The 25070-nt window shown below is 41.6% G+C and overlaps 1 protein-coding gene across 1 annotated transcript in view; it reads left to right on the forward strand.

Moving 5' to 3' along the window:
• Positions 1–18035, forward strand: part of DNAL1 (dynein axonemal light chain 1) — a 25711-nt gene extending 7676 nt beyond the window's left edge. The window contains exons 3-8 of the mRNA XM_073638842.1: positions 657–766; positions 4678–4733; positions 13062–13117; positions 15498–15624; positions 15885–16025; positions 17922–18035. Coding sequence (XP_073494943.1) covers positions 657–766; positions 4678–4733; positions 13062–13117; positions 15498–15624; positions 15885–16025; positions 17922–17971 — 540 coding nt within the window. The 3' untranslated portion in view covers positions 17972–18035. The remainder of the gene's footprint in view (positions 1–656; positions 767–4677; positions 4734–13061; positions 13118–15497; positions 15625–15884; positions 16026–17921) is intronic.
• Positions 18036–25070: the final 7035 nt, after the last annotated feature.

A 25070-nucleotide genomic window follows, 5' to 3' on the forward strand; every position in this document is an offset into this window, starting at 1 on the left:
CGCCCCTGCAGCATATCTCTCCTTTTAGCACCTGTATACATTGCCTCACAGTAGAAGCTCCCATTTAGACACACCCCAGAGCAGAGGTATACTGGCATGACGCTAGCTGCGAGAGACTGTACTGTGCATGATCGACCATGAGCTAAAACTACAGCAGGACGGCTCCAATGCCAACTGAAGGGGAAATAGAGTCAGGAGGGTCATTTTTTGGGGGCGGGGGTTATATGTGCAAAACGGGGAAGATTTAAAAAAGAGTTATAATTGACACAAATGAATTAACATATGTGTACACTTTATAAAGCCATATTGTGATTTCGGGAATACCCCTTTGAGATGTCTTCACAAATACAAGTTAGTGATCTAACTAAAAAAAAAAAGATTATTCATTTCAATGTAGGCGATCAGTGTAATCTCAGACAATCATTTTCACGGCACCGGTTGTGAAGAATATTCAGCTGTATGGGGACAGATGGGAGAATAGATCATGTAGGTGGCAGTGTTAGATTTAAAGAAAAAGTGGTAAACTAACATTTAGAAATGACTTTGTTCCAAAAAATCTTACTGGTAATGACTGTTGCTCGTCCTTTTGTGGACTATCTATGATTTGTGATTCCTACATTTCAGTTTCTATACAATTTTTGGTGTGTTCTAATCAGGAAGAAAAGACGGCACAGAAAGCTGTCGAAGCCAAAGAAGTGAAGTTATACGCACAGATCCCACCGATCGAGAAGATGGATGCATCCCTATCCACACTAGTCAATTGCGAGTAAGAATTATTAATTATTAGGAACCTGTCACATTGAATTTAGGAGTCCTACACTGTGATTGACAGCAGTCTCATACTGGGAGGTCTGACAATAACAGGACGAGGAAGACAGCAAAGGGTCCCAGGGGGAATCGGCCATTGCTCTAAACTAATGCGCCAACTTTACCCTACATTCTATATAATTCACAACAGAATGAAACCTTTGTTGTAGGTCCGTGGACAGCAGATGACCGGGAGAATAACTTTTAAGGGACAATCCTCAAAGGCATTAATAGTGCTTAAAGGGGTTGCCCACTGCTTGACAACTCCATATTAATCACTTTAGGGGCCCATTTAGAATAAAAACTATGACTACTCACCTCCCCCCAGCAGAGCTATTCCAGCGATGTAAGTGCCACCATTCCCAGTGGGTCACATGAATTTTTGACTTGCTTTCTAAAGGAATATTCATAAGCTACAGCCAGTCAGTGGTTACGGATTGGCTGCAGCAGACCCGTGACACGACAATGTTGTTAAGCTTTAACTCAAAAGGGTGTTTCCATCTCCAAGATCCCATCCCAATATGTAGTTGGTGTAATAATAATATTAGCAAATACCTGCAATTATAAATGTAGTATAGTTCTCCCGATTTGCTATGTCATTTTCCCCATGTGCAGGGCATTGCAGCAGCTTAGGTATCCATGGTTACAACCACTAACAACTAACTGTCACTTTATGAGTGGTCATAACCATGGATACCTAAGCTACTGCAATGCCCTGCACATGGGGTAAGCAACATAGAAAATCAGAAGAACTATACTACATTTCTATTTGGATGTATTTGCTAATATTATTATTACACCTACTACATATTGGGATAGGAGCTTAGAGATGGGAATACCCCTTTAAGTCTCCCATACACATTAGATTTATGGCTCTTGAACCTGCTAGTATCGATGGGTTCGTCCAATGGTCTAATGTTTATGGGAGCGCCGGCCAACTGGTGGGCAGGAGAGGTGTTGATCGTGCATGTCCAACTTCGGACTGCCCCTGAAATAAACTGATGTCGGTGGCTTTCTCATAGAGAGTACAAGAGCGCTCAGCCTAGCAAGCGCTTCGGTGACTGGGAGAGTCGGCTGAGATGGCTATCCGCTGAACTGTCAGCTGAAGCATCGTTCCGCCAATAGCCATCTAATGTGTATGGCCGGCCTAAGACGTTTCTTCATCTGAAGATCATGGGAGTTTTTGACAGTCTGACATCAACTGATGAGAAAGTGATGTCATATCTGCAAGGTAGTGATGTCATATCTATAGGGAAGTTATGTCATATCTTTCCTATATACCATCACTTCACTGTGTTTACACTGTGTTCTGAATTATTAGGCAAATTGTATTTTAGAGGATTATTTTTATTACTGATGAACAACTATGTTCTCAATCAACCCAAAAGACTCATAAATATCCAAGCTTAATATTTTTGGAAGTTGGAATGGGTTTTTTTTTTTAGATTTGTCTATCTTAGGAGGATATCTGTTTGTGCGGGTAACTATTACTGTGCAGAATTATTAGGCAACTTAATAAAAAACAAATATAATCCCATCTCACTTGTTTATTTTCACCAGGTAAACCAATATCAGTGCACAAAATTTAGAAATAAACATTTCTGACATGCAAAAACAAAAAACAAAATAATTAGTGATGAATATAGCTACCTTTCTTTATGATGACACTCAACAGCCTTCCATCCATAGATTCTGTCAGTTGCTTGATATGTTTTCGATCAACATTGCGTGCAGCAGCCACCACAGCCTCCCAGACACTGTTCCGAGAGGTGTACTGTTTCCCCTCCCTGTAGATCTCACATTTTATGATGGACCACAGGTTCTCTATGGGGTCCAGATCAGGTGAACAAAGGGGCCATGTCATTATTTTTTCTTCTTTTAGACCTTTACTGGCCAGCCACGCTGTGAGGTAGTTGGATGCATGTGATGGCGCATTGTCCTGCATGAAAATCATGTTTTTCTTGAACGATACAGACTTCTTCCTGTACCACTGCTTGAAGAAGTTGTCTTCCAGAAATTGGCAGTAGGTCTGGGAGTTGAGCTTCACTCCATCCTCAACCTGAAAAGGTCCCACAAGTTCATCTTTGATGATACCAGCCCATACCAGTACCCCACCTCCACCTTGCTGGCGTCTGAGTCGGAGTGGAGCTCTCTGCCCTTTACGGATCCAGCCTCTGGTCCATCCATCTGGCCCATCAAGAGTCACTCTCATTTCATCAGTCCATAAAACCTTTGAAAAATCAGTCTTAAGATATTTCTTGGCCCATTCTTGACGTTTTATCTTATGTTTCTTGTTCAAAGGTGGTCGTTTTTCAGCCTTCCTTACCTTGGCCATGTCCCTGAGTATCGCACACCTTGTGCTTTTTGATACTCCAGTAACGTTGCAGCTCTGAAATATGGCAAAACTGGTGGCGAATGGCATCTTGGCAGCTTCACACTTGATTTTCCTCAATTCATGGGCAGTTATTTTGTGCCTTTTTTGGCCAACACGCTTCTTGCGACCCTGTTGGCTATTTTCCATGAAACGCTTGATTGTTCGGTGATCACACTTCAAAAGTTTGGAAATTTCAGGACTGCTGCATCCCTCTACAAGACATCTCACAATTTTGGACGTTTCAGAGCCCGTCAAATCTCTCTTCTGACCCATTTTGCCACAGGAAAGGAAGTTGCCTAATAATTAAGCACACCTTGTATAGGGTGTTGATGTCATTAGTCAACACCCCTCCTCATTACAGAGATGCACATCACCAGATTTACTTAATTGGTAGTTGGCTTTCAAGCCTATGCAGCTTGGAGTAGGACGACATGTATAAAAAGTATCATGTGATCAAAAAAAGCATTTGCCTAATAATTCTGCACGCCGTGTAATTAAACAAGTGAAGTACATTCTAGCACTGATCACGATCTACAGTTCACACACTTCTTATCAACAAGTACCTTTTTTTGTGACAAAGTTTTATCGTATTTTATAACTTTAATCTGTCCGTTTTACAAAAAGTAAAATGTACAGACATGGCAAAACAATTTACATTACTGTTAACACAGCCAAAGACTAGAAAATGAAGTCTATCCCTGCATTATTAAAGGGACTCTGTCTGCATAGAATGACTGACTGTTCAAACCAAGCACAGGTGCTCTGTGCATGATGGCCAAACAGTTCAGTGCATCTTCTCACCTACTTGTTTTCCATCCATCTCTGTCCTTCTGTCCGTGTATAAAGCCAGAGCTGTCATTCCGTATGGGGGAAGGGGAGTGATAAGGGGAAAACAGGTAAGTGGGAAAGTGCCTGTATTTGGTTATCTGTGCTGACAGAGTCTGAGACCATAAATTATATTGTCAACCTAGAAATCAAAGGACAAAAGTAACAAAAATATCACAAATGAACACTACTACCAGTAAGTGAATCAGACTAATGTACAGGGTAGGCCATTTATATGGATGCACCTAAATTAAATGGGAACGGTTGGTGATATCAATTTCCTGTTTGTGGCACATTAGTATATGGGAGGGGGAAAACTTTTCCAGATGGGTGGTGACCATGGTGGCCATTTTGAAGTCGACCATTTTGGAACCAACTTTATTTTTTCAATGGGAAGAGGGTCATGTGACACATCAAACTTATTGAGAATTTCATAAGAAAAACAATGGTGTGCTTGGTTTTAACGTAACTTTATTCTTTCATGAGTTTTTTACAAGTTTATGACCACTTATAAAATGTGTTCAAAGTGCTGCCCATTGTGTTATATTGTCAATGGAACCCTCTTCTCCCACTCTTGACACACCGATAGCAACACCGCAGAAGAAATGCTAGCACAGGCTTCCAGTATCCGTTCATATCTGTATCATGTTAATGTTTGCTTGTTTTCACAGGAAGTTGTCACTTTCTACCAATTGCATTGAAAAAATAGCCAATCTGAATGGACTGAGTAAGTGCACAATTATTCTTCTGAACTATCTGTTGTTAACTATTTGCTGCTTGTATCAGTTAAAGTAAAATATCCAGTAATGGAAATAACTCATTATACAGTGGCATGTAAAAGTTTGGGCACTCCTGGTCAAAATTACTGTTGTTGTGAACAGTTACGCAAGATGAAGATGAAACGATCTCTAAAAGGCCTAAAGATGACACATTTCCTGTGTATCTTAGGCAAAAATATATATATACACATATACACACTTGTGCCAGGGTTTTCTAGGGTTTTCTAAACATCCATTAGCCTTCTTACACAGCAAACACAATGTAGCATTAAAACACTGGAGTGGTGGTTGTTGGAAATGGGCCTCTATACACCTATGTAGATATTGCAATAAAAACAAGACTTTTGCAGCTTGAAGCGTTATTTATACTCAATACATTGTATAGAGTGTATTTCTGATTCATTTAATGTTAGCCTCATTGAAAAAAAATGTGCTTTTCTTTCAAAAATAATGACATTTCTAAATGACCCCAAACATTTGAAATATATATACAGTGCCTACAAGTAGTATTCAACCCCCTGCAGATTTAGCTGGTTGACACATGCGGAATTAACTTGGCATTGTGACATTTGTACTGTAGATCAGCCTGGAAGTGGGAAATGCACTGCAGCAAATTTTTTTTTTTTTTTTTTTTTAAACGTAAAAAGTTAATTCAGAGTGTCATTTATTATTCAACCCCTCAAACCACAAGAATTCTGTTTGGTCCCCCTAAAGTATTAAGAAGTAGTTCAGGCACCAAGAATAATGAGCTTCACATGTGTGGATTAAAGATCTCTTTTGCCAGCCTTTTCTGACTATTTAAGACCCTCCCCAAACTTGTGAACAGCACTCAGACATGGTCAACATGGGAAAGACAAAGGAGCATTCCAAGGCCATCAGAGACAAGATCGTGGAGGGTCACAAGGCTGGCAAGGGGTACAAAACCCTTTCCAAGGAGTTGGGCCTACCTGTCTCCACTGTTGGGAGCATCATCCGTAAGTGGAAGGCTTATGGAACTACTGTTAGCCTTCCACGGCCAGGACAGCCTTTGAAAGTGTCCTCCCGTGCCGAGGCCAGGCTTGTCCGAAGAGTCAAGGCTAACCCAAGGACAACAAGGAAGGAGCTCCGGGAAGATCTCATGGCAGTGGGGACATTGGTTTCAGTCAATACCATAAGTAACGTACTCCACCGCAATGGTCTCCGTTCCAGACGAGCCCGTAAGGTACCTTTACTTTCAAAGCGTCATGTCAAGGCTCGTCTACAGTTTGCTCATGATCACTTGGAGGACTCTGAGACAGACTGGTTCAAGGTTCTATGGTCTGATGAGACCAAGATCGAGATCTTTGGTGCCAACCACACACGTGACGTTTGGAGACTGGATGCCACTGCATACGACCCCAAGAATACCATCCCTACAGTCAAGCATGGTGGTGGCAGCATCATGCTGTGGGGCTGTTTCTCTGCCAAGGGGCCTGGCCATCTGGTCCGCATCCATGGGAAGATGGATAGCACGGCCTACCTGGAGATTTTGGCCAAGAACCTCCGCTCCTCCATCAAGGATCTTAAGATGGGTCGTAATTTCATCTTCCAACAAGACAACGACCCAAAGCACACAGCCAAGAAAACCAAGGCCTGGTTCAATAGGGAAAAAGTCAAGGTGTTGGAGTGGCCTAGTCAGTCTCCTGACCTTAACCCAATTGAAAACTTGTGGAAGGAGCTCAAGAATAAAGTCCACATGAGACACCCAAAGAACCTAGATAACTTGGAGAAGATCTGCATGGAGGAGTGGGCCAAGATAACTCCACAGACCTGTGCCGGCCTGATCAGGTCTTATAAAAGACGATTATTAGCTGTAATTGCAAACAAGGGTTATTCCACAAAATATTAAACATAGGGGTTGTATAATAATTGACCCACACTTTTATGTTTAAAATTTAATAAAATTCAACTGAGCAACATAACTTTTTGGTTTGTAAGATTTATGCTTCTGTTCATAAAACCTACTCTCGTTTGCAGTTTGAAGGCTATAACTTATTTGCATCTTATCAAACCAGCTAAATCTGCAGGGGGTTGAATACTACTTGTAGGCACTGTATGTGTATGTATATGTGTGTGTGTGTGTGTATATATATATATATATATATATATATATATATATATATATATATATATATATATATATATAATATAATATTCATCTTTTACATTTTAAAAATTACAAAAAGGAAAATGTGCCAATGCAAAAGTTTGGGCACCCTTGGAGATTTGTGTGCTCTGATAACTTTGATTAAGGTTTCAGACCTTAATTAGCCTTTTAGGGTTATGACTTGTTCACGATCATCGTTAGGAAAGGCCGGTGATGCAAATTTCCCAGCTTTAAAAAAACCCAGCTTCCTCTAACCTTGTGCCAAGAAACAGCAGCCATGTGTTTTTCTAAGCAGCTGCCTAGCACTCTGAAAATGGTTGAGGCCCACAAAGCAGGAAAAGGCTATAAGAGGATAGCAAAGCATTTTCAAGTTGCCCTTTCCTCAGTTCGAATTGTAATTAAGAAATGGCACTTAACAGGAACAGTGGAGGTCAAGATAAGGTCTGGAAGACCAAGCAAAATTTCAGTGATAGCTGCTCATAGGATTGCTAGAGAGGCAAATCAGAATTCCTTCTTACTGCAAAAGACCTTCAGAAAGATTTAGCAGACTTTGGAGTTGTGGTCCGTTGTTCTACTGTTCAGAGACACCTGCACAAATATGGCCTTCATGGAAGAGTCATCAGAAGAAAACCTTTCCTGCATCCTCACCATAAAATTCAGCATCAGAACTATGCAAAAGTACATCTAAACAAGCCGGATGCATTTTAGAAACAAGTCCTGCGAACCGATGAGGTTAAAATAGAACTCTTTGGCCACAATGATGAAAGGTATGTGTGGAGAAAAAAGGGCACAGAATTTCAGGAATAGAACATCTCGCCAACCATTAAGCATGGGGGTGTATCAATCATTCTTTGGGGTTGTGTTGCAGCCAATGGCACAGGGAACATTTCATGGGTAGAGGGAAGAATGGATTCAACGAAATTTCAACAAATTCTTGATAATGATCCTAAACACACGTCAAAATCCACAGTAGACGATGTCAAAAGGCGCAAGCTGAAGGTTTTACAATGGCCCTCACAGTCCCCTGATCTGAACATCATTGAAATCTGTGGCTACACCTCAAAATAGCAGTGCATGCAAGACGACTGAGGAATATCACAGAACTGGAAGAATTCTCCAAGGAAGAATGGATGAAAATCACTCAAACAAGAATTGAAAGACTCTTGTCCGGCTACAAAAAGCTTTTACAAGCGGTGATACTTTCAAAAGGGGGCGCTACTAGGTACTAACCATGCAGGGTGCACAAACTTTTGCATTGGCTCATTTTCCTTTTTGTAATTTTTAAAATGTAAAAGATGACAATAATATTATTTTTTTTGCTTAAAATACAAAGGATATGTGTCATCTTTAACTTTATGTCTTTTAGAGATCATTTAATATTCAACTTGCTTAACTGTTCACAATACCATTCATTTTGACTAGCGGTGCCCAAGCTTTTACATGCCACTGTAGCTGCGTAAAAGCAGCGTATGGAAACGTGCAACCATAATGTAATAAATGTCACCCGCTGGTATTGACCACTTCCTTACTGTGTAGAAATGGTTTCTATTCAATCACAAGATTGGACTCATCGCTGTAGATTTACTGATCCACTAAAGTAGGATGTCTGAAGGGCATTGAATTTGGAGGGCAGTTGTCCTTTATTTAAAACCGTTTTATAGAAGGAGAATGAAAAGTATCTACACATAGGGAATGGTAGGAGTCAGGCCGGGGTCAGACAGGCGAATGCAAAATTGTCCTATTTTCATCCGTGTGTCCGTATTTTGTGTTCTTATTTCTACATCAACGTTTTAAAATGTCCATGATCAAGTACAGTTTATAATGGCAATGTATCCATAAAAATCAGATGTAATATGAATGTTCCATATGGGATCCGTTTTTTGTTTTTTTTTAATAACGCCCATAGATTTGAATGGGCAAGTCTCATCCAATATACGGAAGAGAATAGTGCCTGCTGCTATTTTTTTTCACATGGATACTCAGTCCGTGTAAAAAATCCCTATTGAATAATATCAGTCAGTGTGCTGTCTGATTTCTACTTAGCACATGTCCGTATTATACGCTCGTCTGAGCAGGGTTTAGACAAGCAGATCTTTGCCCATAATGAGCACGCTTTGATGGACAGTCGAGGGCTTGCAGACTCTTAAGTGCTTATTTCGGAGAGGATTCCATCAGGAGCTGCTTCAAAGAAGTGACATGCATTTTCTTTTTTCACACTAGGCAGTTTTGGAAATCCCGAAGAGGAGGGAAGAAAAAAAACGCTCAAAACATATGACCAGCAAAGTGATTTTACAATAGTAATGAATAGGATTTTAGGATTTGTATTTTTTCAGCAATTTTTTTTTCCAGGTGTCTCTTATGAGTGAACCTGGTCCAAAAATCTCGGCATTTTAAAATTGCTTGAAAGACTCTTCCTATTCATTTGTATTGTAAAACTACTTTGCTGTTCATATGTTCAGTCTTTTCAGCGCTTTTTTTTTTTTTTTTTTCCCCCAAAGAGGTTTTGAAAAATTTTTGGTGGGGAAAAAAAGAAAGTGCTGTCACTCCTTTGAAGCGTATCCTGATAGAATCGGCTCCAAGTTAGGCATCGTCCAAACAGAAGACTGCAAAAAATGCTTCAGTAAAAAAAAACTCTTGAAAATCACTTTAGGAAATAAAAAACTCCCCAAAGAAGGAGTGTTTCCTGAAGCGGTTTCTACTAGGAAACTCTTCTAAAAATGCTGTGTGTGCATACCGTTAGGTTATGGGCACATGTAGTTTATTTGCGTTTTTTCGGATTGCGGATTTCCAGATTGTGGAATTTTTTTCCGGATTGCAGATTTCCTAGTACCAGCAAAGTGGAGGAGAATCCTGAAGCCTCATGCACACGTTGCTGATTTAAATCTGTAGTATGTAAATTCTTTCAGCGTTTTCTCAGCAGATTTCACCCATACTAATGAGTGGGGGAAAAATTGAAACAAAAAACGTGCAAATTTTATACAGGGTTTTTCCTGCCAATTCATCAAGATTTGCAGCAGAATTTTCCAATGCAAATCCCGAACATATGCATTTTCCCTCAGATCACGTTTTGTAATCTTGAAATTTTCACACTAGCCCCTGGGGCTATTTTAGACACTTCCTGTCTTTTCAGGAAGAGTTTTCAGCAGGCTCCTTATCAGCAGAGGAAGGATTATGACTGGTAGCACCTCTAGCTGATAACACCGGATCTGCCAATGACAAAAGGCGATTTCACAGCTGACCTTGCTCCCCCCTCTCTTCACAATGACTTTTGCACACTCTCATTAGATGCTTCAATATATAAGATAGGGTCTGGGTCAGTCTGTTGCTGCTAATGTACATGTGCATTTCCTGAAATAACAGGATGTATGAGACTAAAAGTTGTGAAAATTGCAAGATTACTAATTTTTATATTTAATACTGATTTGTGATATTGAACAAAGAAAAAAAAATACATTGGCAAAACAAAAAAATATGTATTTAACACACAAGCCTGATTGAAACAGTTGGTCACAGTAGCGTAGCTACCAGGGGAGCAGAGAGGGCTGTCGCTTTGGGCCCCATCACATGAAGGGGCCCACCCAGGGCCATGGCCCCTTCTATGATGAGGCAGCGCACGACACTCTGAGGTGTTAGGGAGAGAGCTGCAAAATGCCTGCTCCCCTGTCTGCCGCAGCCTCTACACACTGGTAGCACAGTCACCGGTGTGCAGAGCCTCAGTCCGTGCACGGTGCTGGCTGTCTGACCTGACGAACTTCCGGGCTGGGCTGAGGCGGGCTGCGCTGCAGTTTGTTTCTCCCCCTGCACAGTCTGATTGGCTAACGCATTCTGGGTCCTAGTGCCCACCTTGGATTTCACTGCCACTTCCTGGTCCTGCCTCACTGTCTGCAAACTCCATCAGTCAGTGGGGAGGGAATTTATTAGATAAATTAAAAGTAGTCATGTGATGGTGATGGTGACTGTGGGGTGAATGTGAGAGGATGGGGGTATTGTGGGGGAGTGCGGACAGTGCACTGGGGGTCTGATTAGTACTGTTTTGTCATCCATCACATGTAATAGCTGCTGTCTGGGAAGGCTGGAGATGGGTATGTAGGGGGATTTTTATACTTGCAAGCTGGGTCTTTTCTAAGTATTTGTATGATAAGCCCCCCATACAGTAACCAGGAGCTGCATCGTATTCAAAGCACCACTGCAGTGTTTTTTTAATTTCACCGCTGGAGTGGTGCTTAAACTGCAAGTCCCCTGCCCCGTGTCTTACTTTCACCTGCCGGCGTTTTCCGCCATTTTCGCCTCCGGTCCGTCTCCTGCAGTTTGTGACCTGTCGGCTGCTCCAGTGTTTCTTGGAGCTGGAGGGCACTAATCAATGTAAGTATATGGGAGCTCCGTTCTGGCCTCGTTCTGTCTCTCATAGACTTACACCGAGAGCTTGTGATGTAACTTCTGACTTCCAGCCAGTCAAAAGCTATAGTCACAAGATGGCAACGCGGGACCGGAGCGGCACTGAAAAACGGTGAAGATGCCAGGGGGTGAGTATATGAATGGGGGCAGGGGACTTAGGTTTAAAGCACCACTCCAGCGGTGATAAAAAAAAAAAAAAAAACGCTGGAGTGGTGCTTTAATAATTTCATAATAAGCAATTTATTATTTTTTTATAAAGTTATTAAAGGCTTGGGATAAATGTCTGCAGTCTCTCTATGTGACTGCAGACTGCCAAATCATGACAGGGTGCGCCTGCTGTGATGAGCCCCCAGTATCCCCGGCGTTATCAGGCGGTCATGCGACCATGTGTTTGCTATTTGCATGTGCCGACTAGAAAGGTTTGGCTTCTCTCTATAGAAGAGAATCGAAAGAAGCCGAAGCAGTGTAGTCGTCACACGACCGCCTGCTCGAATCAGCAATGCTGGAGCCATTATTACTGTACATGGGGGGACCCAGGAGACATTATTAATTATCAAGTGGGCACTTAAGAAGCATATTGTTTATAGGGGCTCCAGTACCATAGCTACCGGGGGGCAGAGGGTACTGGATCGGCTGTCAATCAGTGCCGGGGCGCAGTTACAGCCACCACTCCCTATACACGGAGCGGTGACTGAACCGTGCCAGCACCACCCTTATGACTGGAAGAGCGAGGCTGCTGGGAGGAATAAAGTTAATTTCCTCCCACTCCCAGCAGTGTCAGCAAAGGGGACATCACACGTTGTATAGGAGATCTGTGGGCTCATCATACTGTGTATAGGGGAGCAGTGGGGACATCATACGGTGTATAGTGGAGCACTTAAGCATTATTGTTATAGGGGCACTCAGAGTATTGTGACCATCAAAGTTGCATATGGGGGTATTATTACTTTCTAGGGACAAAATGTGGAGGTCTCTAGCACAGGGCATTTATATTTTCTAGGGGGCAATTTTACCATCTAGAGAGCACAAAGGAGGCATTATTATTATATATGGGGCACAGTGGTGGCATTATTATGTGGGACAGTAGGAGGAGCTCTGTTTTTGTGCCACATAGCCGGTGCAGTAATGGGGACACATACTGCAGTAGTGGCTCAGTATTGGGGTATCAGTAGGACCAGGATGTTAGGCCAGGTTGGAAATGTGAGAAGTCAAATGTGTGTTTGTTGTAATCTCAGCAGACGAGTCCTGGCTGGAGAAGTTGTCATGTCGGTCTGGGCCAGATGGAAATGATGGGAAAAGTGAACAACTCCATCAGAAAGAATGTCATCTGTAAGCCACTATCAGCAACTGTACTAATCTCTTACATGTTCTGGTGCACCACTTTATGTTACCATATGGCAGTAATATCAGTTCTGGTCTTTGTATATAGATTTATTTTCATCTGCTGAGGTTCCCCTATATCCACTATTAGGGTGCGCCATTGTAGTTGTAATACGGTTACCTGGTAAGGGCCCACTCAGATGTTTCGCCTCCCCTGAGCTGAACTCCTAGCTACGCCTCTGGTTGGTCCCTTTTAGTACCTTATGTCTCATCCACTACTGTGCACAATAATTTGCTTGCAACTCATGCAATAGTTGATATTAGAGCTGATTTGGTACAAAAAGCATCTGAGAATCCCCAGCCCAAATCACTAGTAATAGTACCTTGAAGAACTACAAACATAAGTTTACTTTCTATGTTGTGCGTTATTTTTCAGAAAACCTCAGAATATTGTCTTTAGGAAGAAATAACATAAAGAATTTAAATGGATTGGTAAGTCATCAAATCTTGATATAGTAAAGAGCCCATTTCTCCTGGCTTTTATTCTAAAATAAGATTATCTTGATTAATACATCAAATACAAGCACTTTTTATTGTGTTTCTGTTGCAGCTGTTTGTGAATAAGAGCTTATTTAATGAAAAAATAAAAAAATTGTTCTTTTTTTAGACATTTAAAAAAAAACTGTTAGGCTATGTGCCCACGATGCAGAAATGCTCTGGATATTTTCCTGAGTGTTTCTGCATCTCCCTGGCAGAAAAAACGCATGCGGATTGTACATGCGGATTGTACATGCGTTTTTCCTGCCAGGGACATGCGGTTGTGAAGCGTTCTTCACATGCATTTCTGCATGCGGGTTGTCTAGCGCTTTCCAAGCGATTTTAGCATCACTTGGAAAGTGCTTGACAACTTGGTCACACTATATAAATCCATGCAAACGGCATGGATTTATATAGTGTGACCAAAAGAATGGTGCAAAATAAATCTATACTTACCTTCTGATGGCCCCCGGAGTCTTGATTCGATGTTTCTTGGCTTGCCGGCAGCTCGCGGTACACTGCACTGAAGGACCTGCCGTCACATGACTAAATGACGTCAGCGCCGGTCCTTCAGTCCACCGCGAGCTGCCGGCAAGCGAAGACAAGCACATCGGGGGCCATCAGAAGGTAAGTCTAATATTTATTTTTTATTTTATTTTATTTTTTTTACATGTTCTATGGTACCCGGGTCCAGAGGAGAGTCTCCTGTCCTCCAGACCCGGGTACCATCTGCACATTAGAATGCATGGAATGCGCATCTACATATACAGTGATACGGAATCCATTCATTCCAATGCAAGTCAATGGCGGCGAAAACGCAGCACTTCCGCAAAATAATTGGTAGTGCTGTGTTTTTTTTCTGCAATGATGATCCGTGGCGGAAATTTGCACAGCATGTGCACAGCACATGCAGATTATCATTGGGGAACATGGCAGGCCTTCTACCAAGCGTTTTTTAAGCCTTTCTGCAGCGTTATTGCCGCTGCAGAAACGCTTAAAAACGCATTGTGGGCACACAGCTTTATTGCAGTTCATCTCCATACAGTTCAAGGGCACTGGCTCAAAAAAATTGAGTTAAATATCCATGAGCTCCCCTGATGCTGACGCTTCTTTCTGATTTTCGCTGTGCTTCTCCATTGTAGAGATATTCACATTTGGAGCGCAGTATGTGAAATCTCCAACTGGGCATATCTTCAGAGTCTTCTCTGGGGGCGTGCACTTTCATCCCTCCTAGACGCTGCCAATCACAGCTCAGCAGCGTTTCAGATTGATATAAGGCTAGATCAACTGTGATTGGCAGTTCCTGGGTAGGAGGCGTAAAAGCGCACGCCCCCAGGGAAGACTCTGAAGATACGCCCAGTTGGACTACATGCAGAACTTTCACATTCTGCGCTCTAATGGCAACAAATGTAAATATCTCTGCAATGGAGCGACGGAGAGCAAAACTGAAAAACACGATAGAACCAGAGGAATTCAGGGATTTTTTTTAACTCACATTTTTTGAGTAAGTGACAGGTCCTCTTTTAAATAGTTAAGCTGTAATACTAGACAATGTCACTGAGTGTCACTCAGGAAAAAGCAGACCTCTTTTTTGCTACAGTCATACAATCATTTTAAGCTGAATACAATACTGTGTTAAATCTTTGTAGCTTTAGCTGCTAACTTCTTAAAGGGGTTGTCCACTACTAGGACAACCCCTTCTTGATCTAAATGTTTGCCCCCCATAAAATAAAAAAGTGTATATTCACCTCCTGTTCCGGCACCATTGTGGACATTTTTTTTTCTTACTTAAATGCATACGATTGAGCCTAAAAATCATTTTTGCAATTGGGTTTCATTAAAAATTTTGCACTATTTCCCTCCTGTAGCCGCTGTATTACGCTGTCCATTGCTGGCTGCAGAATGAGGTATCTGGGTCGACCACAGTGTCTTTATTTTATAATATGTGTTGGGGGCATGATTTTGTGGAACTTATTATTCAGGTATGACAGGTTCTCCTCCTGCTTTTATTAGTGCAGCTTTCCTCACAGACTGCGCAGCTCTCCGGTCCATACAATGGCTGCTGGCGGAGGAACATATGACTAGACCTATAGGGGGCAAACAGTGCAAAAATATTAATGAAACCCAATAGCAAAAATGATTTTTAGCCCCAATTGCATACATTTAAATAAGAAAAAAAATATTGTCCCCAAAGGTGGACAACCCCTTTAAGGGCTTGTCCCCTCTGTGGGGCTCTGTGAGACCTCTAATTATCGCTCAATGTTTTCGAGTGTCAGTTCTTCATTTTATGGTTAGATAATCTTCCCTTATATTTAAACATCTTTCTTTCTTTTAGGAAGCAGTTGGAGAAACTTTAGAAGAACTGTGGATCTCTTACAATTTAATTGAGAAGTTGAAAGGAATTCACGTAATGAAGAAGTTAAAAGTACTGTATATGTCCAACAATGCCGTGAAAGACTGGGGTACGCAAAATTCCACTTTTTTTTTAGGTCCCCATGAGCCTCGGAGCTTCACTTTGGCTCTCATGCCTGATTCCTCCAGATGATGGCCTCTTTGTCTTCTGTAGAAATTGTTGTTATTTGCAGTCGGTAATAGTAAAAGTGAAGTTTTCTAAATGAAAACGTTAGTACACAGACAAGAGAGCGCAATATAACATTACGTGTGACTCCAAACACTTGTAACAAAGGAAGGATATATTGTAACGATTTTCTGTTCCTTTTAGCGGAGTTTGGGAAGTTGGTGGATCTGCCATGTTTGGAGGATCTAGTGTTTGTAGGGAATCCTCTGGAAGAAAAACACGCGTCAGAGGGTAACTGGGTGGAAGAGGCAACAAAGCGCCTTCCTAAGCTGAAGAAACTGGATGGTAAGTGTTAACTAACACAATTTCTTATTCCCACTAGTTACTTTCGGTAACACTAAGACTGAGGTTACACGGCGCAGGATGTGCGGCTAAAGATCGCTGTGTAGCTGCTAGATCACCAGGCAATACAAGTGAATGGGGTCGAATTACGATACTTGGTGTACTTGCGAGAAAGTTGTAAAAAAATCCTATCCAGATGGATTTTTTGTCACTTGCTTCTCGAAGTTGTAGTACCTTAGTTCCGAAACGCAACCCCATTCACTTGTAGTGTGTGACGTTCCAGCAGCTACACATCGTGATTTTTGCCCACATGACCTGTGTCATGGCCAAAGTCACCGTGTAGCTCCAGGCGTAGGAAGAAATATTTTTTTTGTCCCTTATTTAACAAGGTAACAAATTTTTTTTTTAAGGATTTCAAGTGTGCGCGGCATTTCCATTGCAGCAAAGCGTCCTTGCAGATTAGTGGGCACCCTGTAGGCTGCAGCCTACTGTCGCTGCAAAGCTCCCAGTTTTCTAAAACAAACATCTATCGGTCAATACTCTAAGAAATTGGAGGCGCATTTCTATGAACGCAATGTTTTGGATGCTGACAATCCGGATCTGTAATCTGGTTGAATCAATGAGACCTGCCTTATAGGGCACATATCAATTCAATATTTAAATGTTATTCCTCCTTGAATATATGGCACATTGGTGGGGGTCTGGATTCTGCAGCTACATAGTTTTGAGTGACCAATTGGAGTCCAGGTCTGCAGCAAATTTAAGGGAACATAATGCAAAAAAAAGTTTATTAAAAAAGGTACCCTTTAAATCACTAGTTCTGGTGACGATTCAGGTTTTCACACTGCACTCATGGAAGGATATGAATCTGTCTGCAGGTTTTTGCTATTTAATGTGAGAGCAGCCTAATATAGGGCAAGAGAGCCTGATTCCAGAGATGTGTCACTTAGTGTGTTGTAGTTTCATTACAATCAGTGTTTTATCAGCAGGAGATTATCACTGCAGGACTAGGTGTCATGTGCCAGGCAGTCCAGCTAAAGTGTAACCCCGCCCCCACCACTGATTGGCAGCTTGTGGACAGTGTACATAGCTGCCAATCAGTGGTGTGGGCAGGGTTGTACACAGCTCCGCATTCTGAGCTCCGCTACATCTACAGCAGAGAAAGCAGGCATACTATTCAAACTGCAGGTAGCAGTCCAGTAAGTGATACATCACTGGAATCAGGGTCTCTTTTCCTATATTATACTTCCCTAAGATTACATAGTAAAAACCTGCTGCCTGAGTCCCTTTTAATGCGATCCTCCACCCCTATCCCAAAGAAGTGATGAAACCTTTTGCATATGAAGTCACTTTCCCTTCTGAGGTTCTGGTGTTCTTCAATCTGATTATGGCCGGTACAGTGGCACGGGGGAGGGCCGTGATAAGTCTAAACTATGTCTCCCTTGCCTTTCGTGTGTGAGATGGACACAGCACCAGCATCATCAGTGCCCGTCCATCCTTCAGCATAAGAAAGGTAGAGGAGGTGTGGAGACTTAGCCTGCAAAGTGACATATTGGATTGAAGAGGGCCGAGAGCAGAGGTGGCGGCAACGGGAGAAGAGCTGAGCAGCTATCCATAGGACAGGTCATCAGTGTAACATGCATGGACATGCGGCTCCCCCACCCATCAGCTGTTACAAGCAGCAGCTAGATGTGGACACCTGACGCTGCACTGCCATGTGTAGTGGCCGCTATTAAAAGAAAATCACTTTATTGCTAACGCAGGATTGTTAAATGCCATGACAAGTTAGAGAAGACACTCAGACTCCAGTACTTGTCTTGTGAAGTCTTTACATTCACCACTAGGTGGCAGAATGTAATATTCCCAGAAGCTGACACCTTCTCTGTTCTTACATTTCAGGAAATCCAGTCATAAAGCAGGAAGACGAGGAGGGGGACGAGGCCTCCTAACTTTTTTTTTTTTTTTTTTTTTGATATTCTGTTAAGTTATTTGAATATATCTAGAATTTTTTTTTCTACATAAATGTTGTTTGTATATAGGAAACATGTTTTTAAATGCTTTTATTTTTTACTAATCATATACCTGTATGGATGAGAGCATTATATTAATCATCTATATACGTATCAGCGTGACCTCTCCAAAAAAATAGATATCGGATTTATTTGCACAATAAGGAGGATGAATTAAGAGCTTTTCCTCCTCATCCAATATTAAGCACACAGATATTATTTTATACAGTGTGATGTAACTTGTTCTTCCATCTATTTACTCCATTAAGCATTCTTATCATATTCATGTGTACATTTAAAAGGAACCTGCACCCACTCTATGCAGTGAAATGCAAATTACTTAAACATTTATATAGGGCACGTTACCCTATAAAAATCTTACCAGCAGTGTACAGCCTTCTATCCTATATATAAATGAGGGGGCTTCAGTGCACCCTTGGTGTGGCCAAAGGCTCAGAGTGCCCAGAGTGATCGCTGGGCACAGGACTTGGGAGTATTTCAGCAGCGCGCACAAAGTGCAACTTATTTTTTTTATATATATTTTTTTTTTCTTTTTCTTTTTTAAAGATGCCTTGGTTTTCATGTGCCTTTTTTACAAGTTTTTTTTTTTTTTATCAGTATTTTTCTTTCCTATAGAGAAGTGAATGGAAATAAGTATGCTAGAAAAAGAAGCTTAGAGTGGGTTCACACATACTATTTTTGGGGGTAAAAACACTACTTTTTTAACTTTTTTTTTTTTTTGCGCCAACAACAGAAGTTGATCCATTCGGAAGGAGAGGTATACAGTAAGTCCTTACTATAAGATACTCCCTAGTTTAGACAACAGAATGTTTGAAAAACATATTTCCAACTGGTTAAGGTGTCATTCACACGTCCGTGAAAAATTGTATACGGATTGATAAATCAATAAATGACAAAGCTTCTCCTATACTTTGCAAGGTTAGATACGGAGAGCACATGGATTGCTATCAGTGTGCCGTACGTGTTTTTCACAAACATATAGACTTATATTGTCCTTGTTCATCCGTGATACCAGAAAAACACCATGAGTTTTGCACAGACACAAAAAATAAAACAGGTGCAACATTGACGTGTGAATGAGGCCCAAAACATCTTTCGTGGTGGAAGGGTGTTACTATACTAATTGTCGTGCTGTATCAGACAAAACTGGAATTTTTAGACAGGGCAAACTTAAAGGGGTTATCCGATCGAAAACGACAAGTCTGCGGTCTCTCTATGTGACTTCAGACTTGTGAAGCCTCACAGTGCGAACTGCGCACCATGAAAGGTACTTTAATCAAGATTTAGGATCTTCTGTCCTGCTGGTTTTTGGTAGGCAGTTTCAGGAGCTGTGATACATGTGTATTACTCGATTGCATGCACAGTTCTTATTCATATTTCCCCTCCTGCCTTGATCAGATAGATCAGTGTTGGGCAGGAAGAGAGAGAACTGTGTGACCGTATGGTTTTCTCAGTGATGGGGTAGGTCGCTATATACAGGTGCTTCTCACAAAATTAGAATATCCTCAAAAATTAAATTTATTTGAGTTCTTCAATATAAAAAGTGAAACTCGTATATTATATAGAGTCATTACAAACAGAGTGATCTATTTCAAGTGTTTATTTCTGTTAATGTTGATGATTATGGCTTACAGCCAATGAAAACACAAAAGTCATTATCTCAGTAAATTAGAATACTTTATAACACCAGCTTGAAAAATGTTTTTAAAATCTGAAATGTTGGCCTACTGAAATGTATGTTCAGTAAATGCACTCAATACTTGGTCGGGCTCCTTTTGCATCAATGCGGCAATGTGGTATGGAGGCGATCAGCCTGTGGCTGCTGAGGTGTTATGAAAGCCCAGGTTGCTTTGATAGCAGCCTTCAGCTCGTCTACATTGTTGGGTCTGGGGTCTCTCATCTTCCTCTTGACAATACCCCATAGATTCTCTATAATAGTTTCTCTTTGGGGTTAAGGTCAGGCGAGTTTGCTGCCAATCAAGCACAGTGATAGTGTTGTGTGTAAACCAGGTATTGGTACTGTTGGCAGTGTGGACAGGGGCCAAGTCCTGCTGGAGAATGACATTTCCATCTCCAAAAAGCTTGTCGGCAGAGGGAAGCATGAAGGGCTCTAAAATTTCCTGGTAGACGGCTGCGCTGACTTTGGTCTTGATAAAACACAGTGGACCTCCACCAGCAGATGACATGGCCCCCCAAACCATCACTGATTGTGGAAACTTCACACTAGACCTCCAGCAGCTTGGATTGTGGCCTCTCCACTCTTCCTCCAGACTCTGGGACCTTGATTTCCAAATGAAATGCAAAATTTACTTTCATCTGAAAACAACACCTCTTACCACTGAGCAACAGTCCAGGTGTTTTTCTCCTTGGCCCAGGTAAGACGCTTCTGGCGTTGTCTATTGGTCATGAGTGGCTTGACACAAGGAATGCGACACTTGTAGCCCATGTCCTGGATACGTCTGTGTGTGGTGGATCTTGAAGCAATGACTCCAGCAGCAGTTCACTCCTTGTGAATCTCCCCCAAATTTTTGAATGGCCTTTTCTTAACAATCCTTTCAAGGCTGCGGTTATCCCGGTTGCTTGTGCACCTTTTTCTACCACACTTTTTTCTTCCAATCAACTTTCCATTAATATGCTTGGATACAGCACTCTGTGAACAGCCAGCTTCTTTAGCAATGACCTTTTGTGGCTTACCCTCCTTGTGGAGTGTGTCAATGACTGCCTTCTGGACATCTGTCAAGTCAACAGTCTTCCCCATGATTGTGGAGCCTACTGAAACAGACTAAGGGACCTTTTTTAATCGCGTAGGAAGCCTTAATCATCAACATTAACAGAAATAAACACTTGAAATAGATCACTCTGATTGTAACGACTATATATAGTATAGGAGTTTCACTTTTTGTATTGAAGAACTGAAATAAATAAAATTTTTGATGATATTCTAATTTTGTGAGAAGCACCTGTAAGTGCTCTGTTCGATCACAGAGGATGATGACTAGCCAGAAAAAAATCTCTTTGGTTCAAGAAAATAAAAAGTTTCTTGAATAAATTTTGGCACAAAAGCTTCACAAAAAAACAATAGGATATAAGATTGATGGCCAGTTTGCTTCTTTTTTTTTTTTTCTCTCAAAGTTTTAAAAACCGCATCACAGAAAAAAAAAATGTACTTGTCCTTTTCTTTGATGTAGATTTGCAGGTCAACCACTGCATCAGAATTACATTAAAGCTGATCCCCTTGTACCGGGGATTTGTTTGCTTCATCCTGTTCTCGGCGCAGTAATATCTCGGCTTCTGCGGACAACCAGCCGTGTGTGTGAACGTATATTATCTGCTGTGGTGTTGGTGAAAATCCCCACTGTCTTATTAAATCCATACTATTTTTGAGCTGATGTGTTTTTTGTGTTGTTACCAAGGCAGAAAAAGTCTGTCTTAAAATATCAGAGAATTTATTATCTCTTTCCAAATCCTTTCAATGCTTCACCTAATGAGCATTCCGCTTTTTTTTAAACTCTTGCATTCTGTTCTGTATTGCTTAAACGGTCACTTTTCATAAATTTATTGTACAAAAAAAAATAAAATTGTAAATTTAGAACATTTGGAAAAAATAAATAAAAATCTAAAGTAGCCCTCAAGTTTCCATTGACTATTTGCTTCTTTTCTTTAGGATGAATTCACACATGGCAGAATTGCCGCAGATTGCAACACTAGGTAAACTGATGACAATTTAGAAATGTAATCCACCTACTGAAGAGTTGGGATTTTTTATGTAAGAAATTAAGTGTGCCGCAGATTTCACCACTTTCAACGTAGCAGGGGGCAAGATCTGCAGCACAATCCTCGTTAAGCATGGAAATTTACATTGGAGAATTTCTGATGTGTCTGTACTTACCCTTAGAAGTGCTGTTGTCAGTTGGTTACCCTTACTGTGCAGCAGATAAGCTTGTGGGGCATAGTGAAAGGTGCCAGCGCCATTTCTGCCCTTTGTGCGCAGCACGTTGGGAGCATTCTCCGGTACTGGTGGCGACACTGAGCGGTCACGTGACCACAAGTATGCTCTATACATACTTCCAGACTAGTGTTGAGCGAATATGTTCTGTTAACCCTTTCGCAGAGTAGTTACAGCTGCTCAGTGTTATGTTTAAATCACTCCCGTGTGCATTATTTGCGACTGTTTGGCAGTTTTATTACATGGGAGGAATGTCTATTTCTTACACAATCCTCACATGTAATAAAGCTGTCAAACAGTTGCAAATCATGCACACGGGAACGATTCAAACATAACACCGAGCAGATGTAACTACTCGGTGCTCACCCGAGCATACTCGGCGAAAGGATTAACAGAACATACTCGCTCAACACTATTCCAGACACATTCAGACTAGACATATACAGCCTCGCTCAAATCAGTAGTCTGAATGTGGAAGTATGCACATTGCATACTTTTGGTCACATGACTTCTCAGTCTCATTTCTGGCACCAGTGAATCCTCGCAGTGCGTGCTGTTAGGGTTCATAAGTCTGCAGTCATATGGAGTGACTGTAGACTTTGTGCTGCCTTTAAAGGGGTTGTCAAAGTTCATCACGAAAGTCTGCAGTCACTCTAGGACTACATACTTCCAAACTTTCGCAGCACGCGTTGTAAGGATTCCATGGTGCCGGCGGCCTCAAGTACGTGCTATGCACACTTCTGGCCACATTCCGACTAGTGATTTGAGCGAGGCCACATACAGTGGGTACGGAAAGTATTCAGACCCCTTTAAATTTTTCACTCTGTTTCATTGCAGCCATTTGGTAAATTCTAATAAGTTCATTTTTTTTTCTCATTAAAGTACACTCTGCACCCCATCTTGACTGAAAAAAACACAAATGTAGAAATTTTTGCAAATTTATAAAAAAAGAAAAACTGAAATATCACATGGTCATAAGTATTCAGACCCTTTGCTCAGACACTCATATTTAAGTCACATGATGTCCATTTCCTTGTGATCCTCCTTGAGATGGTTCTACTCCTTCATTGGAGTCCAGCTGTGTTTAATTAAACTGATAGAACTTGATTTGGAAAGGCACACACCTGTCTATATAAGACCTCACAGCTCACAGTACATGTCAGACCAAATGAGAATCATGAGCTCAAAGGAACTGCCCAAGGAGCTCAGAGACAGAATTGTGGCAAGGCACAGATCTGGCCAAGGTTACAAAAGAATTTCTGCATTACTCAAGGTTCCTAAGAGCACAGTGGCCTCCATAATCCTTAAATGGAAAAAGTTTGGGACCACCAGAAGTCTTCATAGACCTGGCCTTCCAGCCAAACTGAGCAATCGAGAGAGAAGAGCCTTGGTGACTAGGTAAAGAAGAACCCCAAGATCACTGTGGCTGAGCTCCAGAGATGCAGTAGTGAGATGGGAGAAAGTTCTAAAAAGTCAACTATCACTGCAGCCCTCCACCAGTCGGGCCTTTATGGCAGAGTGACCTGACGGAAGCCTCTCCTCAGTGCAAGACATACGAAAGCCTGCATAAAGTTTGCTCAAAAACACATTAAGGACTCCCAGACTATGAGAAATAAGATTCTCTGGTCTGATGAGACGAAGATAGAACTTTTTGGTGATTATTCTAAGCGGTATGTGGAGAAAACCAGGCACTGCTCATCACCTGCCCAATACAATCCCAACAGTGAAACATGGTGGTGGCAGCATGATGCTATGGGGGTGTTTTTCAGCTGCAGGGACAGCACGACTGGTTGCAATTGAAGGAAACATGAATGCAGCCAAGTACAGATATATCTTGGATGAAAGCCTCTTCCAGAGTGACTGAACCTCAGACTTGGCCGAAGGTTCACCTTCCAACAAGACAATGACCCTAAGCACACAGCTAAAATAACAAAGGAGTGACTTCAGAACAACTCTGTGACCATTCTTGACTGGTCCAGCCAGAGCCCTGACCTAAACCCAATTGAGCATCTCTGGAGAGACCTGAAAATGGCTGTCCACCAATGTTCACCATCCAACCTGACGGAACTGGAGAGGATCTGCAAGGAAGAATGGCAGAAGATCCCCAAATCCAGGTGTGAAAAACTTGTATCATTCCCAAGAAGACTGATGGCTGTACTAGCTCAAAAGGGGGCTTCTACTCAATACTGAGCAAAGGGTCTGAATACTTATGACCATGTGATATTTCAGTTTTTCTTTTTTAATAAATTTGCAAAAATTTCTACATTTGTTTTTTTTTTTTCAGTCAAGATGGGGTGCAGAGTGTACATTAATGAGGAAAAAAAACTTAGAATTTACCAAATGGCTGCAATGAAACAAAGAGTGAAAATTTTTAAAGTGGTCTGAATACTTTCCGTGCCCACTGTATGTCTAATTGGAATTTGGGAGTATGCATCTCTCATACTTTTGGACACCAGAGAATCCTCGCAACGCACGCCGTGAAGGTTCGCAAGTCTGTAGTCAGAGTGACTGCAGACTTTTGTGACAAACCTAGACAACCAGTTTAATGGCTGCACCTTCACGGCGCGTGTTGCGAGGATTCTCTGGTGTCTGAAAGTATGAGATATGTCTAGTCAGAATGTGGGAGTATGCATATGTGGCCGCGCTCAAATCACTAGTTGGAATGTGGCCAGAAGTATGCATAGCGCACACTTGTGGCTGTTCCTCGTCGCCGCTGGTACCGAGGAATCCTCACAACGCGCGCTGTGGAAGTTCACAAGTCCGCAGTCATATAGAGTGACTGCAGACTTTCGTGACAAACGTGGATAACCCTTTTAATGTCTGTATAGTTTACCATAGATTTGTAAACATCGCAAGATGAATTAACGGCTGTCATTTGGAAATCTTGCCACTCTGCACTTCAATGCAGTTTTCGGCATGATGGTTTGCTGCAAAATGTGAATGTGGCCTGCAGGTCATTCATTTGTTAATTTGATTACACTGAAACTTATGTTGTTAAAATGGGAACCTGTCAGGTCATGAGAAACCAGCCCTAGTATCAGTGGGGTCCCCAGAGATCCAACACTGCTCCCT

This window comes from Phyllobates terribilis, unplaced genomic scaffold (assembly GCF_046119375.1).
Source record: "Phyllobates terribilis strain yellow unplaced genomic scaffold, ASM4611937v1 Scaffold_7__3_contigs__length_470593459, whole genome shotgun sequence".
Lineage (NCBI taxonomy): Eukaryota > Metazoa > Chordata > Amphibia > Anura > Dendrobatidae > Phyllobates > Phyllobates terribilis.